Source organism: Hemiscyllium ocellatum, chromosome 4, assembly GCF_020745735.1.
Source record: "Hemiscyllium ocellatum isolate sHemOce1 chromosome 4, sHemOce1.pat.X.cur, whole genome shotgun sequence".
In the NCBI taxonomy this organism is placed as follows: Eukaryota; Metazoa; Chordata; class Chondrichthyes; order Orectolobiformes; family Hemiscylliidae; genus Hemiscyllium; species Hemiscyllium ocellatum.
The window spans coordinates 9,548,573-9,564,722 of NC_083404.1; the positions used below are offsets into that span (position 1 = coordinate 9,548,573).

Below are 16,150 nucleotides of genomic sequence, written 5' to 3' on the forward strand. Positions count from 1 at the left end.
ATAAAAATGGCCAATTACTTTTCAATAATCAGCAGGTATTATTTTCTCTTACTTAGCTTGAGAACTACTTCATAGGTGCCTTGCTTTGAACACTTACTTAGAAATTCCCTTGCTATATTTGCTGTTGCAACTTATTAATTCAGAACAACTCACCCAGTATTTAATAGACTATCAAAAATTAGAGAAACGTAATAATTATACAAAAACAAAATGCTAACCATTTGGGCCAGAACATGTACGATATGAAGAATGCAAGTTCCCTATCTTTATAATTTACTTCAAAACTCTGCTAATTCAGCTGAAAGACGTTGCCAATTCTGTCATTACACTGCAATGAGTTGAACTGGAAATGAGCCATCAGAACATAATGTCATAGATGAATTCTGCAATGATGCTCATTCAGAACACCAAACTTCCCAAAATATGCAGCTTTCAGAAACAGATTAGGTCAATTGAATAGCTATAGTACTGGGCTTGAAATTCAATTGCTTGGACTGATAAAGCCAGAAGGTCAAATCCCACCAAGGCTGTTTGTGGAACAAAACTCTGGAACATAAAGCTCATACCAGCAAATATAAATAAAAAACTTAACTCAAAGCTATTGAAATACCACAAAAATCTCAACTGGCTCATTAAATTCCTTTAAGGAATGAAATGACTCCAGAGTTCACGTCAATACAGCTGACCCTTAACTGTCCCTATGAGCTACATTGCAATAACAGAAACCACTGCAAAGGAACCAGCCAGCCAGCCATGACATTGATATTTCCAGACTTGAGAACTCTCATGTTATACTTTCTCACCTTCTTCAAACTAAAAGCCATCTTTATCCTAACACAACACTAACTCTCCTCCTTTTTTTGACCTCCATCTCTTCAGTCTTTTGATTGCATGATTAAATTCATCCATGGATTTCCCCAACTCAAGTGTATAATCTCATCTGACCAAAACAACGCCCCCGACCCCCAGTCCCCATATATTTCATTCTACAGACACTGCCGTCTTGTGCACTATTTATGGAATACCGTTACAGTTATACGCCATGTTCTGAAATTTACTTGGCTTCTTTACGCCCTCTAAGTCCTTCTCTTTCATGAAAGCCTTGGGCACCAAACTAAGTCCTTGTTTGGCTCTCTCCCAGTTTTCCTTCAAGCTTTGAAAAGCACCCGTGGGATAATTTTTAAGCCGGGGGCTCGTCATAAGCACCAATTATGGTTATTGATATTGAAACATATTGCATATATTCTGTGCATCAATTCATCCAATTTTTAAGTTTGGGTTCCATTGTTTAACAAAGCTGCCCTTTCTTTGTGCCTTTTACTATCACAGCCAGTTTAACAGCTCAACTTTATGGCCAGTTATTGTGACTTCCAAAACTGATTTTTTTCCTTTCACATAGTTGACGCCACACTCCTGCTCTTCCTCCCTCCCACTTAATGTTGGCACACAGTTTAAGATCACATTGGAACTTAAGGAATTACTTACATCTCAAGAAACTTAAGCTGGTTAAATGAGAGCTAACCTTGGATAAAATATCAATGACTATATCTTTTAAGAAAAAATTTAATTCACATTCCTTCAAAAGCAACATTCCTTATTGAATCAATACTTGTGCAACCTACCGATTTTGACTGACGAAAGGCCCCGTTTCTATAGGCATTATACTGTCTGGCCAGGGTGCTGTTTGGTTTGGTGGTGCTTGCTGCTGGCTGTATGGGGGACCTCCCATACCCATTTCCATTTCAGACGACCCTAATGGACACAAATAGTAGCAGCAAAATTATTTTCTTTCAAACTGGCTTTATGTTACAGTGTATCCTTTCAAAGTATAGGCACAATTGATTAGCATCGCGTAACTTATAACAATTATAAAAAAAAACTCCAATGGCGCAAGAAACAAAAATACTGCAACATACCCATCATTTGCGTCTGGATCATCGGTCTCTGACCAGGCTGGCTGTTCGGTCTCATAGGAATGCCAGGTGTAGGATTGCATACCATACTACCTTGCAGAGTCGTCCTGGTCATTGTGTTCGATCCTGTGCTACTCGTGGTATTGACAGCAGAGCTTGATTGACCCCAGTCTACTGAAGCCATGCTGGATCGAGGGGCACCACTTCCCATATTACTGACCAGTCCTAGAAAGGAACACAGGTGGTTGGAGAACGATATCTTATTTGGAGAACAGTCCCATACTTGGAATTCATTTTTCTTCCTCGAGCATTACACATGCTTACACATAAATGCAACAAACAGCATGTTAACTCTGCAACTTCTTTTCTCACGCATTTATTTTTAAGAATGTCCTTCTAGCCATCCTGCACACATTTTCAACACAAGTACAGTTTCTTTCTGGATGGATCACCACAGAACATTAAGCTTGATAAATTCTTCAAGTAGTGCAGCGTTTAGTCACTGTAATATCATGTTTAAAGATTACTGAATGTGTAAGCCATCTCTTCTACACATTAAAACATTGCAAAAAGGCTTGTTGATAATGAGTGTTGCTTTATGTAGTAGTGACAGGTGCTGAGAAGTGTGGATAACCCTCACTTCCTTCCTGAGGAAGTGAATCACTTTTGCTACTGAATACGTCAAACACTTTACTTTCCAACTGAACTGAAGACAATCTACCAAAAATCAAACAGTAACAGCTCATTTATATTTAAAAAAGCTCAGTATTTTTGAAATCATATGTTGATTTTGTAGTAACTGGCAAACAAGGCAATAAACTAGCATTCTAGTTACACAGGATGAAGAATGCAGCTTTTAGCCAATAATATATAATTGTACAGTACAGGGAAATTTCACAAAAATACTTTCCGATGTTTGTCTCAAACTGCAATTCATTACGGGTATACCCTCAATTGGGGAAATCCTTCTCCTTCCATTATGATCAATGAATCACGTAAATTATTATTCTCTTACGACTTACAACAGACCACTTCCAATGAATTGATCAAAATTACATTTTCACGAATGATGTTACTTTAAACAAAAAATTATAAATGTGTCTTTTGGGTCCATTCATGCACTGTCATGTTGATAAAATTCATGTTTATCTCCAATGTCAATAAAAATGAGGTTATCTAAAACTACAACTGTTAATCAAGAGATTTGAAGCTTAATATGAGGGACCAGTTTAAGAAAACTGAAATGAAGTTTTACAAAAAGAGACTAAGTGAATTACTCCTCTCATATCTCGTAAGTTTTTATAAAGATCAGTATTGTGAAAGATGTTACAAGATGATAATTAGTGCCATAGAGTCACAGCACAGAACCAGACCTTTGATCCAACCAGTCTACGCTGACCAAGTTTTCCAAACTAAACTAGCCCCACTTGCCTGCAAATGGCCCAAATCCTCTAAACCTTTCTTATTCATTGTACCTATCCAAATATTTTTTAAATGTTGTAACTGTACCTGCGTCTACCACTTCCTCTGGCAGTTAATTCCATACATGAACCACACTCTGCGTAAAAAATGTTGCCCTCACAGGTCCCTTTTCAAATTTTCTATTCTCATTAAAAATATTCCCCCTACCCCTCCCCTATTCACCTTATCTACTCCCCTCATGATTTTATACACCTCTGTTACGCTCCAGTGGAATAACATTTGTTTTTCCCTAACATTAAGCAGGTAAAATTGATAAAAACAAATCATGTTAAAGGACCACATCACTTCAATTTTAATAGTTTTCAGAATAATACCAGAGCCATTGCAAATGCCATGTTGTAGTCTGGGGTGGGTCATTTAACAGTTACTGAAATCATTTTTGTCTAGGAATTACATAGGGGCTGGGGAAAGATTTAATACAAAACATAAATCCTAAATTTTCCTCCCACATTAGTTATAGAATGCTGACAAGTCAGAATTTAAAAAGGCAGCCAACATAACTTACTAAATGTATTCCTTGTGGATTCAGGGGAATACAACTTTCTGCTGTCTGGAATGACATTAAATGTTGCGATAATGCTCCAATGTCTTTATGCTTTCCACACTCCTGTACACATTGACTGGTTGTTGGCAGAAAACCTATTTTGCTTTGATAACTAATTTTATTCCACTTTTACAGTTATGAAATCCCCGTAGAATTGCTTAGCTGTAGTAGAATAATGCAGATGCTGAGATTTGTTGGTTGAGAAGTGAAAGGGGAGGGCTTTTACTCGAAATTCACTGACTACAACCTGTGGATTGAATAGGTTACCTCATGTAATTTTGGATAATTTAACAATAAAATATGGTGCAGTGAAGGACTGTGGTACAATATTGCTATAATGAGTTTTCATTATGTAAATTTGATTTACTATCCTGATGAGAACACCTTCAATCAGCATTTATATAACAATTAAAAAAAAAATCAAAGGGCTCAGGGTGCTTCAAAGAAATGGTAGCAAATAAGGTTTGGCATCAAGTTGCATAAGGAGATAGTAAGACAAGTGACTTGAAAGTTTGAACAGAGAGATAAATTTCATGTGGAATCTTGAGAGTTGGATGTGGAGAGGTGGAATTGTTTAGGGAGTGAATTCCAGGCCATAGGGGTTTGCGGCTGAAGGCCTAACCGTCGATGTGATTTGAACAGGGGAATAGAGAGATTGCGGAGGGTTGTGGAAGGTCACAGAGATAGGGAAGATCAAGGCGATGAAGAGATTTGAAAAGAAGGGTGAGAATTTAAAAATTAGCGTTCTTTGACCTTGTTTCACTAAGAGTGATGGGTGAACAGGAGTTAGGAGGGCTTCAAGTTTTAGCTGCTAGCAAGGTGGAAGATCAGACAGAAGAGCAATCAAGTGGAAGGGTAACAACAGGTTGAGATGAAGGTTTCAGCAGAGGTGCTCAGGCAGGGCTTGGATGGTCACTACCATGTAGTAGTAGTAGGTTGCCTTGGTGGTCAAGCAGGTATTGGTTGGAGGCTCATTTCAAGAGTCAAGTAGGATACTAAGGCTCTCAATAGCCTTGGAGGAGAAAGTGAGGACCGGAGATCAGAGCTGAAAATGTATTGCTGGAAAAGTGCAGCAGGTCAGGCAGCATCCAAAGAGCAGAACAATCGACTTTTCGGGCATGAGCCCTTCTTCAGGGATGAGCCCTGAAGAAGGGTCATGCCTGAAACATCGATTCTCCTGCTCTTTGGATGCTGCCTGACTGGCAGCGCTTTTCCAGCAACACATTTTCAACTCTCAATAGCCTTGTCCAACTTCAAAGTGGCCTAGAAGAGGGATGGAGTCACTAGCTAGGAAATAAAAGGTTATGATATGGACTAAAGAGAACAAACTGGAAGCTTTTGTTCCTCCAACACAAGATGCTAGACAGGCAGCATGACTAATCAGAGACTGGAGTGGGTGGGACAGGTATAGCAAAATGGAGCTGGGTATCGTCAGCATACATATGCAATAGATGAATGAGAATGGGATCAAGCAAGAGCAGTCCCACGCAGCTGGGAAAAACCAGACTGCCTGTCAAAGACGGCTGTCTGGTGAACTGTATCAAATACTGCAGACATGTCCCAAGTTGGACACTACGGTTACAGTCACACGAGATGTTATTTGTAACTTTGGGGCCATTTCAGTGATGTAGTAAAGGTAGAGGATCAAGAGGAGGATGTGCAGTGATTTTTGAGAGGACATCTTCAAGGACGTGGGACAGGAAAGGGAGGTTAGAGATGGTGGTGGTATGGTCCAAAAGCCCAGGTAAATGTGCTGAGAAACATGGGTTTGAATTGCACCACTGCAATTGATGAAATTGGAATGCAATAAGAAAAAACACAAATAAAAGGCTAGATAATGGTGACCATTTAACACTTGTCAATTGTCATGAAAACCCATTCGGTTGACTAATGTCCTTAAATGAAGGAAATCTGCTGTCCTTATTCCAGTTCCACAGTAATGTGGTCGATTTTTAATTAGGCTTCTAATTTGTGGTCAATTAGAAATGAGCAACAAATGCTGACCTAGCCAGCAACATCCACATTCTATGAATGAATTAAAACAATGTGACAGAGATCATTTCTAAGGATAGAAGGGCCACAGGGTGGGTTTTGTTTTGCAAAAGATGATAACAACAGATTTGCCTAACATGATCCAGCGTCCTATTGAAATTCACGATTCAAATTTAAACATAAGGAACTTGCCTGCGCAAATGGAACCAATTTTCCCTTCAAACCGTAACATCCTGACTTGGAGCTACATTATGATTCCTTCATTGTCACTGTCTCAATTCCCTTCGTAACAGCAAACTTGGGAGTCCAGAGACCACAGCAATTCAGAAAGGTAGTTCACCACTACCTTCAGCAGGACAATAGGGACAGGCAATAAATGCTGGCTTAGCAGATGATGTCCACATCCCCATAACAAATGAAAATATTTCTTCAAGTTAGTTTCTCTAGCAGTGGAAGAGCAACAAAATCAAAATGCATCCTACCCAAATTTCAAGGATTTTTTTTCACTCAGCCAAGGGGAACCTCTATACCCCAGAAGATCCTCAAACAATTTCTCACTAGTTAAATGCTGCTGAACTTTAGTAGGTGCACCCAGAAGGAAAGAAGACAGGATAAAACAATGCCCAATGTAAGTGAACTTACCTGTATTGGCTGCTAAATTTCCTTGACTTGTCAAAATCCCTTGATTACCCATCACTTGCTGTGACATTACTGCATATGGACCACTATTTCGCATTGGTGGGAATGGTCCTGCACTTGTCTGACCTTGCATGTGCATGTCCAATGCTGCAGATCGACCCTGTTGTTGCGGCCTGGGTGGCTGTATAGCTCGGGGGTTGTTGAAAGCTACAATTTGAGATGGAAGAGAAAAAGGTGAATATATATTGGTCTTGAACTATACTGCCAATGGTAAACATTTAGCTGGGACCAAATCTTTCAAGCTGAACAATGAAGTAAACCATCAGAACTATTGCACTTATGTCATGACAGGCATAAATATGAAATAATGGTTAGTGCTTACTCACTTACAAACTTCAGTGAACAGCAGATACAGGTTTAGCACAAAGTTCCAGAAAGCTGCTATCCGCAACGTTTCATATCACTATCAACTTGGTCAAAACAGAGTCACATTTTTTGAATTGAAGGCTGCCCTTGCATGATAGTTTACAAACTAAACAATGGATCAAATATTTAAAAGATGTTTCTTTGTCATGGTTCCTCTTCCTCTATCTGATATGGCAGTGAATGTGTTCAGTCTAATTTGGAGTGGACTGCATTATATACCCAGCTGGAGCACAAGATGTCGGCATGTGTCATTTTCATGAGAAAGAAACTGAGTACTGAATTAATGTTTCGGTATCAAATTAAAGAACATTTTAAATTCTATTTCAGATACATTGTGGGGCAGCAATTTGTTGTACTATTATTATTGGCCTCATATGAACAATTGTATATACAAAAAAAAAATGGGCTACAATAATTAATTGTTTCTTTTCCATCACATTACTGCAGAGTTACTCATGTACTATAACGCTCTTTACTATCCTTTGTAATATTGACTTCAGTAGTCAAAGCTTCCTGGTATTGTTTCAGCTTTCTTCCAGTGTGTGGTCTTCCTACAGCCTAGAAGCAGGGCTTTTATTGGGGCTTCACTGGCTCACCAGTATTTATTGGCTCTCTCTAGCTGCCCTTCAGAAGACAGTGGTGACCTGCTTTCTTAATCACTGCAGTCCATGTGCTATAGGTAGATGCACAATGCTTTTTGGGAAGGAATTCCACCATTTTGACCCAGTGACACTGAAGGGGCAGTGATATATTTCCATGTCAGAAAGATGATTGCATTGGAGGGGAACTTTAAAGGTATTCTCAAGTATTTATTGCCCTTGTCTTAAGAAATGGAAATGATCGTGGATTTGGAAGGTGCTGTTTAAGGATCATTGGTGAATTTCTGCAGTGTATCTTATAGATAGTACACTCTGCTACTAAGTGTTGTTGGAGGAGGGAGTAGATGCTTGTGGATGTGGTGCCAATCAAGTGGACTGCTTTGTCCTGGATGGTGTCAAGCTTCTTGAGTGTTGTTGCACTCAGCTCTGCAAGTGGGGAGTATTCCATCCTACTACTGACTTGTACCTTGTAGGCATCCTTTGCGGAGTCAGGTGGTGAGCTACCCACCACAGTATCCCTAGCATCTGACTTGCTGTTGTAGCTACTGCATTTATATAGCATGTCCAGTTCAGTTTGTGGTCAATGGTAATCCCCCAGGATGTCGAAAGTGGTGGATTCAGTGATGGTAACACAGAGTAGCAGTTAGACAGTCTCTTATTGAGGAGATGCCACTGCCTGGCATTTGTGATGCAAATGTTACTTGCCACTTTTCAGTCCAAGTCTAGATACTGTCCAAATCTTATTGCATTTGAACAGTATTGGAGGAATCGCGAATGGTGAACGATGTTCGATGATTGCACACTGGTTGCAGTCTTTAAGAAGGCTACCTAATTTATTTCTCAACTATTACATTCTTATAATTATTATTCAACTATTATAAAGACAGCACGGTGGCTCAGTGGTTAACACTACTGCCTCACAGCGCCAAGGGACCAGAGGTCAATTCCACCCTTGAGCAACTGTGTATGCAGTTTGCACATTCTCCCCATGACTGCACAGACTGCATTATCGTTGTGGTTCTGTTCGCCGAGCTGGGAATTTGTATTGCAGACGTTTCGTCCCCTGTCTAGGTACCACTGCAAATGCCAGAGGAAAGATCACAGAAGCGCTTCACAGGAGGCTCCCAAGCACTGAGGATGTCACCTAGACAGGGACCAAACGTCTGCAACACAAAGTCCCAGCTCGGCAAACAGAACCACAACAACGAGCACCCAGAGCTACAAATTTTTTCACCAACTTTGAAGACTGCATTATCCTCCCACAGTAAAAGTTTAGATGAATTGGCCATGCTAAGTTACTCAGTGTCCAGGGATATGCACTCTCACCCACTCTAACCCCACCCCCTTAGCTGAGCTAGTTGAGGATTCATTCTGGAGCAATGCCGTGCAGCTTCTAAAGCCATACCTACCTTGCTTCATGCCAGATGTGCCTCTGGCCAGAAAGAGAGTGTTTACATACTGAGCTCCACTGACTTCAGAATTATTCAGGTTCCTTGGTACATACCCTGTCAAGTGCTGCCTCAGAATCAAATGCAGTCAGCTCGAGAAGCTGGCATCATTTACATTTAGATGAAGGGCTAGGGTTAGGTCAGAAGAAAAAAGTTCTGCTTGCGGAACTGTCCAAAGTCCAAAGATGTGCAGGTTAGGTGAATTGGCAATGCTAAATTATCCATAGTGCCCAGGGATGTGTAGGTAAGGTGTATTAGTCAGAGGACATGTAGAATAGTAGGGGCACAGGTCTGGGTGGATATCTGAGGGTTGGTTCCATCAAATGGCGTGTTTCCACACTTGTAGGCATTCCATGATAACCCAAACTGAGCACTATTGAGCCGGCTATTGCTGAATAAAACTGTTCTTTAACAATACTAAAAGTCTTCTGCCATATAATATTTAGAATTAGGCTGATGAGGTTGTAACAGGCCAGAAGGAAGCAGCCCATGTTCACGCTCAGCAAGGTCTGGACAATCTCCTGGGCTGATAAGTGGCAAGCAACACTTGTGCCACACAGTGTCAGACAATGACCACCACCAAAGAGAGAAATTTCAACCATTGCCCCTGGATATTCAATGCCTTACCATCCCTGAATCCCCCTCTATCTACTGTATATCCTGGGGGATGACCACTGGTCACAAATTTAAAACAGATCAGCCACATATGTAGTATGGCTACATGAGCAGGTAAACAGACAAAGACTTCTTGGAGAACGCCTCACCACACGATACCCCAAAGTCTGGCCATCAACTAAGTCAGGGCTGTGATGGCACACACTCAATTTGCCTGGATAAGTGCAGCACCAACAAAACAAGCAGCTGAAGACAACCCAGATGGAAACAACCCAGTTGACCACATCCAACACCTTAAACATTCACTCCCTTCATCACTATTCCCAATGGGAACTGGATTTCTTTTATATGTTCATGTGATACGGATGTGGACAGGCTAGAATTTATAGCCTATGCCCAATTGCCCACAGAACGTTCAATAGTCAACCAGATTGCTATGGCTCTAGAGTCACACGTAGGCCAGAGCAGATGAAGACGGCAAATTTCCTTCCCTAATAGACAGTAATGGATCTTTAAGACAAATCAACAACGGTTACATGGTTGTCATTATGCTAACTTTTAGTCCAGACTTTTATTCAGTTCAAATTTCATAATTCACCAATCAAAGCCCCATCATGTCCCCATTAGATTATCAGACCAGAGATATTTCCACTAATACTATGACTTTACTCTGAACACAGAACTTCAATGGTTTCACTTCACTTACTGTGAGCAGGGAATAGTCATTCAATAGTCAGGGAATAACCATTCAATTTTTCCCATTAGAAACAGCAGTTAAAAAGAAGTCCAGCTAAATGTTCACCTCTGTATTATACTGAGATAACCAATCTAAACGACATGATTAATTCTCTAGTGTGGAGCTTCAACCCTCAACCTTCTAATTTAAATGCAAGCAGGTTATCACTGAGCTAGTGCTGATTCAGGTCATCAACCCAAAATTCCTGAAGTCTGTATTTTGTTTGATTAATGTTACAGCTATTCGGCAAAGGAACAATTAAGGTTGTAGTTATGCATTTTTCTTCACATATCTTTCAATTTTATTAAACTGAATAAATTACTAATAGTCAGCAGAAAGTTGTAGGTGGAGTGTATTTGCAACAGTTCTGACAGAAAAGAATCAAGCATGAAGCCAACATTGTTTGTGATCCTTTGACATTTGAATGTGGACTTTGAAAGTTATCCTGTCTGTTTTAAAACGAGGCATGGAACACCATTGAAAGGATTAGATGTCAAAAGGAAAACAGTGCTATCCAGAGTATCACCTTCTGCATTTGTAGTTAAGTTTCCAAAAGTAAGAATATAGAGTAATGTTTATGCTAAGTACATAAATGTTGTTCTAGATCCTTAACTTTCTAAAAACATTATCTGGAAGATGGTACTGTGGATAGCACCCTGGTTTTCTTTTTGACATCTAACCCTTTTAATGACGGTCCATACCTCATTTTAAAACAGACAGGATAACATTCAAATGTGGACTTTGAAAATTAGGTTCATGAGAAATGCAACAGCATGATAACCTGGATATTCCGAAGAGTAAATTGAAAATGATGATGAAACATCAATCCATCTGCAGATATCATTCTACTTTCACCAACACATGCCAAACTTAAGTATTGCTTGAAAAAGACACTTTTCAAAGTTATCATGCGCTCATCAGGACAGTTTGCATGAAATATTGAACAAAAAGTAACATTTATTATGATAAGAAAATGCTAACTGCTTAGTGAATAGATTGTGATGGAAAGAGATGATGTCATGGAGGATGTATCAGTTAGATAATGACTGACAGGTAACCATTAAACTTTGTCCAAATGTTAAACCAGTCATTTCGTCTCTGACAAAATATTGCCCGGAGAAATGGACCAGAGGTTGGTGGACATCTATCTTGTTGAATTGAAAACAAGCAGAACATGCAGCCGATCTCTCTGCCATGTGTTAATATAGGTAGTTTCCAGATTGTGCAACTGCACCATATTGCTGAAGTGGGGCGAGCAATGCTCAAGCTCTGTACTACAAAAATTACACTCCAAACTATTGTTATTTTCTTGCAAACTATCAGTCTGGTTGGTCCACGGCTCCTGAATCTCTAACTCAAGACCAAATCAGTAAGATGACATTTTGCGCTCCCCACAAATTTCCCCACAGTAATAAGCTCCTTTATTAATTAATATTGCACTGTACTAGCCAGATTTATCGACTAAAATGTGGTGACAGAAAAGCAAAAACGGTAAGTGGATGAGTTACATTCCTGATGAAGGGCTCTGGCCCGAAACGTCGAACTTCCTGTTCCTTGGATGCTGCCTAACCTGCTGTGCTTTAACCAGCAACACATTTTCAGCCGAGTTACAAAATTAAACAAGCAATTGCAGTTCCTATTTAAGACACCAGATGGTGCTCTTTACTCTGCCTCGGTCTTGTACAAAATAACTTGTATAAAAATAAACGTTAAAAAAAAGGACTTAAAACAAATGGGTTTGAAATTTCTAGTGGTACAAGTGGAATTCCTCCTTTGTGTCACCCGTTCTCCAATTAATTACAGACCTTCAAACCGAGTGTTCTTTAAATGGACAATTTTCACTACTTCCCAGACAGGCTGCCACAAGAACTCCCTATCATTAAACAGCACTTCACAGCTAAGACAAGCAAATTGAAATCTCTTAAATGGTAGGAAGATCTAAACTGTGTACTCTAGCCTGTAGCAATTACCAACGTCGCTCGACTAACTGTCTGGTGAAAATTATTAGAGTCAGATTTTTCGGAAATATAGGAAGCCATTCAGCCCCTTGAGCCTGTGATACCATTCAATGGCTGATTTGCGGCCTAACTTGTCTGGCCCTTATCTCTTAATACCTTTACTTAACATTAAAATCTCAGATTTAAAACACAAAACTAATCTAGCATAACTACCATTGGTGGAAAAAATAAGTTCCAAACCTGGGTATATAAATAGAGGGGAGAAAATGAGGACTGCAGATGCTGGAGATCAGAGCTGAAAAATGTGTTGCTGGAAAAGCGCAGCAGGTCAGGCAGCATCCAAGGAGCAGGAGAGGGAAATGGGCTAAGTGTTGGCAAATGGGACTAGATTAGGTTAGGATATCTGGTTGTCATGGATGAGTTGGACCGAAAGGTCTATTTCTGTGTTGTACATCTCTATGGTTATGATATCTACCATGCAGTATGTATAGAAATGCTTCCCAACGTCTCACCTGAATGGTCTGACCCCAATTCTCAGATTATGTCCCCAGCTCCCAACCACTGGAAATATTTTATCTTTATCCAGCCACGTACCTTTATTTTTCTTGCAATGGACAAAATTAGAAAACATTGTACATCTTCACTATTTTGCACGGTAATCATTCCTGCATGGTTACCTAAAAGTCACTTTAGGTAGAGGTCACAGCTGGCTAGAGAGGATGCAGCGAGTGGAGGAATATTGGGATACAGATTCATTAGTACCTGACTGTAACCAGGTCTGTTATTTAGCTCCATTGACCAATGGGAGAAGAATGAAATACAGAGGTTAAGTGCACGTGCTTATAGAGCAATATAACCTGTACATTAGATTTGGTTAAGAAATGGGATAGTGTCAAAAGTAGACGTGCTTTTAAATATTGAAGTTATACAGACATCTCTATTAGGTGTATGTGATGAATTTTTGATTTTACAAGATCATATCAATAGTAGACTCAGAAATTGCATGCTTTAAAGTCAAAATGAAAAAAAGCTCAATAATTATTAAAATGATGTAACATATTGTACAGATGAAAAACATGAACTTACTGTTCTGTAATATCCCAGGTAATGGGTTCTGTGTTCCAAGAGGTGAGGCAGAGACACTTTCATTGCCAATTTGCAGAAGGTCTTGGAAGATGGTCTGCTTGTCAACTGGCCCGCTGGCAGGTGCCGTCTTCGAGTCTGGGAAAAGCTGTTGCAACTGACTGTTCTGCAGGTCATCAAGAATTTCTTCTAAGTTATCCAAGTCACTGCTGATCTGCTGTCAACAACAAGGCCAATTACCACCCGTCAATTCTGCGTTCAAGCCCAATTAGTGGATTTGTGCAGAAACTAATGAAGTTATGATTGCCTATCTTTTTCTCATGGCCTCCTCCACACAGTCTCTTTTGAACTTATTAACATTTTCCTCAGTTTAAAGTTTGTTGGGCACCGGGAATCCTGCCATACATATGACAAATCTGGTGATTATTACACAATGCATACCTGACCCCTATTATCAGCCAGGAGAAAGTGAGGACTGCAGATGCTGGAGATCAGAGCTGAAAATGTGTTGCTGGAAAAGCGCAGCAAGTCAGGCAGCATCCAAGGAGCAGGAGACGCGACGTTTCGGGCATGAGCCCTTCTTCATTCTCGAAGAAGGGCTCATGCCGAAACATCGATAATTCCTGAAGGGCTCATGCCCGAAATGGTCGATAGATTCCTGAAGGGCTCATGCCTGAAACGTCGAAAGATTCCTGAAGAAGGGCTCATGCCCAAAACGTCGATTCCCCTGCTCCTTGGATGCTGCCTGACCTGCTGCCCTTCTCCAGCAACACATTTTCAGCACCTATTATCAGCCAGCCAATGTCCATGCGTACGCATGGTGTAGACCAGACTGGATTCAAGAACCCCGGTTACTCATGCCTTCCCCTTTCTCCCACCTCTCAGGAAAATCAAACAAATTGTCATATCCTAGCAGAGACCAACGCATGCAGCACTGGTGAGGAACAGTCCAAAGATTGATAGGGTCCAACTGTATTTGCCCATCAAACCATCTATCTTCCAGCACTTCCAACTCAAACAAGATCAGTATATTTTTTAACCAAACTGTTCAGATATGACACACCTCTAGAGTAAGTGGTACCTGAATCCCAGCCCAGAGATAGGGTCACTACCAATGTTTCATAACAGCCCCTAAAAAGTAATTACATTTCAACCCCAGTTAAGAATGGGAAGCTTTCCTAGAGAAGGCACTAGGGGATGGGATTATATCTGGTTTTTAACGAAAACAGTCCAGAAGCACATGGGGTACAATGATTATGCAAAATGCATCTCGCTACAAATCATTGAGGTTGCCTATATTGCTGGAATGTGACAGTTTTTGAGAGCTCACTAAATGTCATATCTCAATTAGCACCCTCTTGGAATTAGTTAAGAATAAATATGGTTAGTGGATTGCAGAGAGTTATTCAATCTTGAGGTTCACACCTCAAATATTCATTTCACATTAATTTGTTACAATATCCTAAGTGAATTGGTTAATTTGAATTCACTGCTGGGTAACCAAAACTGTAACTGCTTGGTGAATTTTGACCATGATTACTTTGCTTAGCGTCACAATAGATTGCTTTTCTCTCTGTTTCAAGATACTGAATGCCTGATCAGACATATGCATTGCAATATTCAATATGCAAAGTGCTAGACTTATGAGAAAGGACAAGCAGCTGTCAACTCAAAACTGCTACAACTGCATGCACAGAAAACCTCAACTGGTTGCTTGAATCTTGTCAGTGTACATTGCATGTAGAACATTAGGTGGTTGACAGGACAAGGCAGCAATTAAACCAAGAGGCTTATACACTGACTGCAATGTTTCTTTTCAAAGATAGTCCCATTAACGCACAACCATCTCAAGTTCACTGCCAGAGATTTAATCTTGTTAATAGAGTTACACATTAAAAAAATACAGAGCACTTTGGAGGTGCACACTAAATAGTGGATATCGCAATAAACCTCTTCGCTGCACAATCATCAAAAAGAATGCAGCAAGCCATGGATAGTATTACAGACAGTGGAACACTGTACCCTACCGTTAGATCCTTCATTTTTGGATAAAAGGATTATACATGATTATGTTAAGGAAGGGCCAGACTTGTCAATATACACTGCGTCTTTAGGACATTTCAAAGTTCTGCACTGCCAATTGATTACTTTCAAAATGTGTAACTATTAATATTAACACAGCAGCTGATCTGTGGACAGTAAATTCCCATAAAAACAAGTCAGTTAAATTGCACACATTGCAGTAGGTGCTGGTGAGAACAATCAGCCTGAATACTCACGCTGAATTTTCAAAAATGGTAGAAGAAGTAATTCAACTGAGAAACCTTATTATTGACATTTGCAACTATTCAGATTAAAATAGATCACCTTCAATTTCTTTCACACAAAAGGGCTGCCAAATACAGCAGGCAAATGGCAGACGGTAAAATCAAACCGAGGTGCAAGAACCAGACTCCGGTAGAAATACGAATATTGGGGATTGTGCTCAACACGAGGCAGTAAATATTAATATCAGAGCAGTCAAGGAATCGCCAGCAAAACCGGCACTGGATTATCACAGTAAGAAAAGTAGCTTTCAGAGTGACACAGTGCTTTTAAAGAATTCTTTAGTGAAGATTCAGGAGGATTCCCAGAACGTGGCAGCAGTTCTAAAGGAACAAATATCAAGCTCAATCATTTTAGAGCGTGAAAACCTCCTCTGTGTCTTTTACACAC

At 40.0% G+C, this 16,150-nt stretch overlaps 1 protein-coding gene across 8 annotated transcripts in view; it reads right to left on the reverse strand.

Annotated features, from left to right (window-relative positions):
• Positions 1-16,150, reverse strand: part of ncoa2 (nuclear receptor coactivator 2) — a 294,076-nt gene that overhangs the window by 36,540 nt on the left and 241,386 nt on the right. For 4 of the 8 annotated variants that reach the window (XM_060822732.1, XM_060822729.1, XM_060822731.1 and 1 more), the window contains exons 12-15: positions 13,439-13,652; positions 6,574-6,777; positions 1,917-2,138; positions 1,623-1,752 (exon numbers count right to left, since the gene is read on the reverse strand). In XM_060822732.1, coding sequence (XP_060678715.1) covers positions 1,623-1,752; positions 1,917-2,138; positions 6,574-6,777; positions 13,439-13,652 — 770 coding nt within the window. The remainder of the gene's footprint in view (positions 1-1,622; positions 1,753-1,916; positions 2,139-6,573; positions 6,778-13,438; positions 13,653-16,150) is intronic. The other 4 variants (XM_060822735.1, XM_060822736.1, XM_060822728.1 and 1 more) reach the window with 2 other exon arrangements.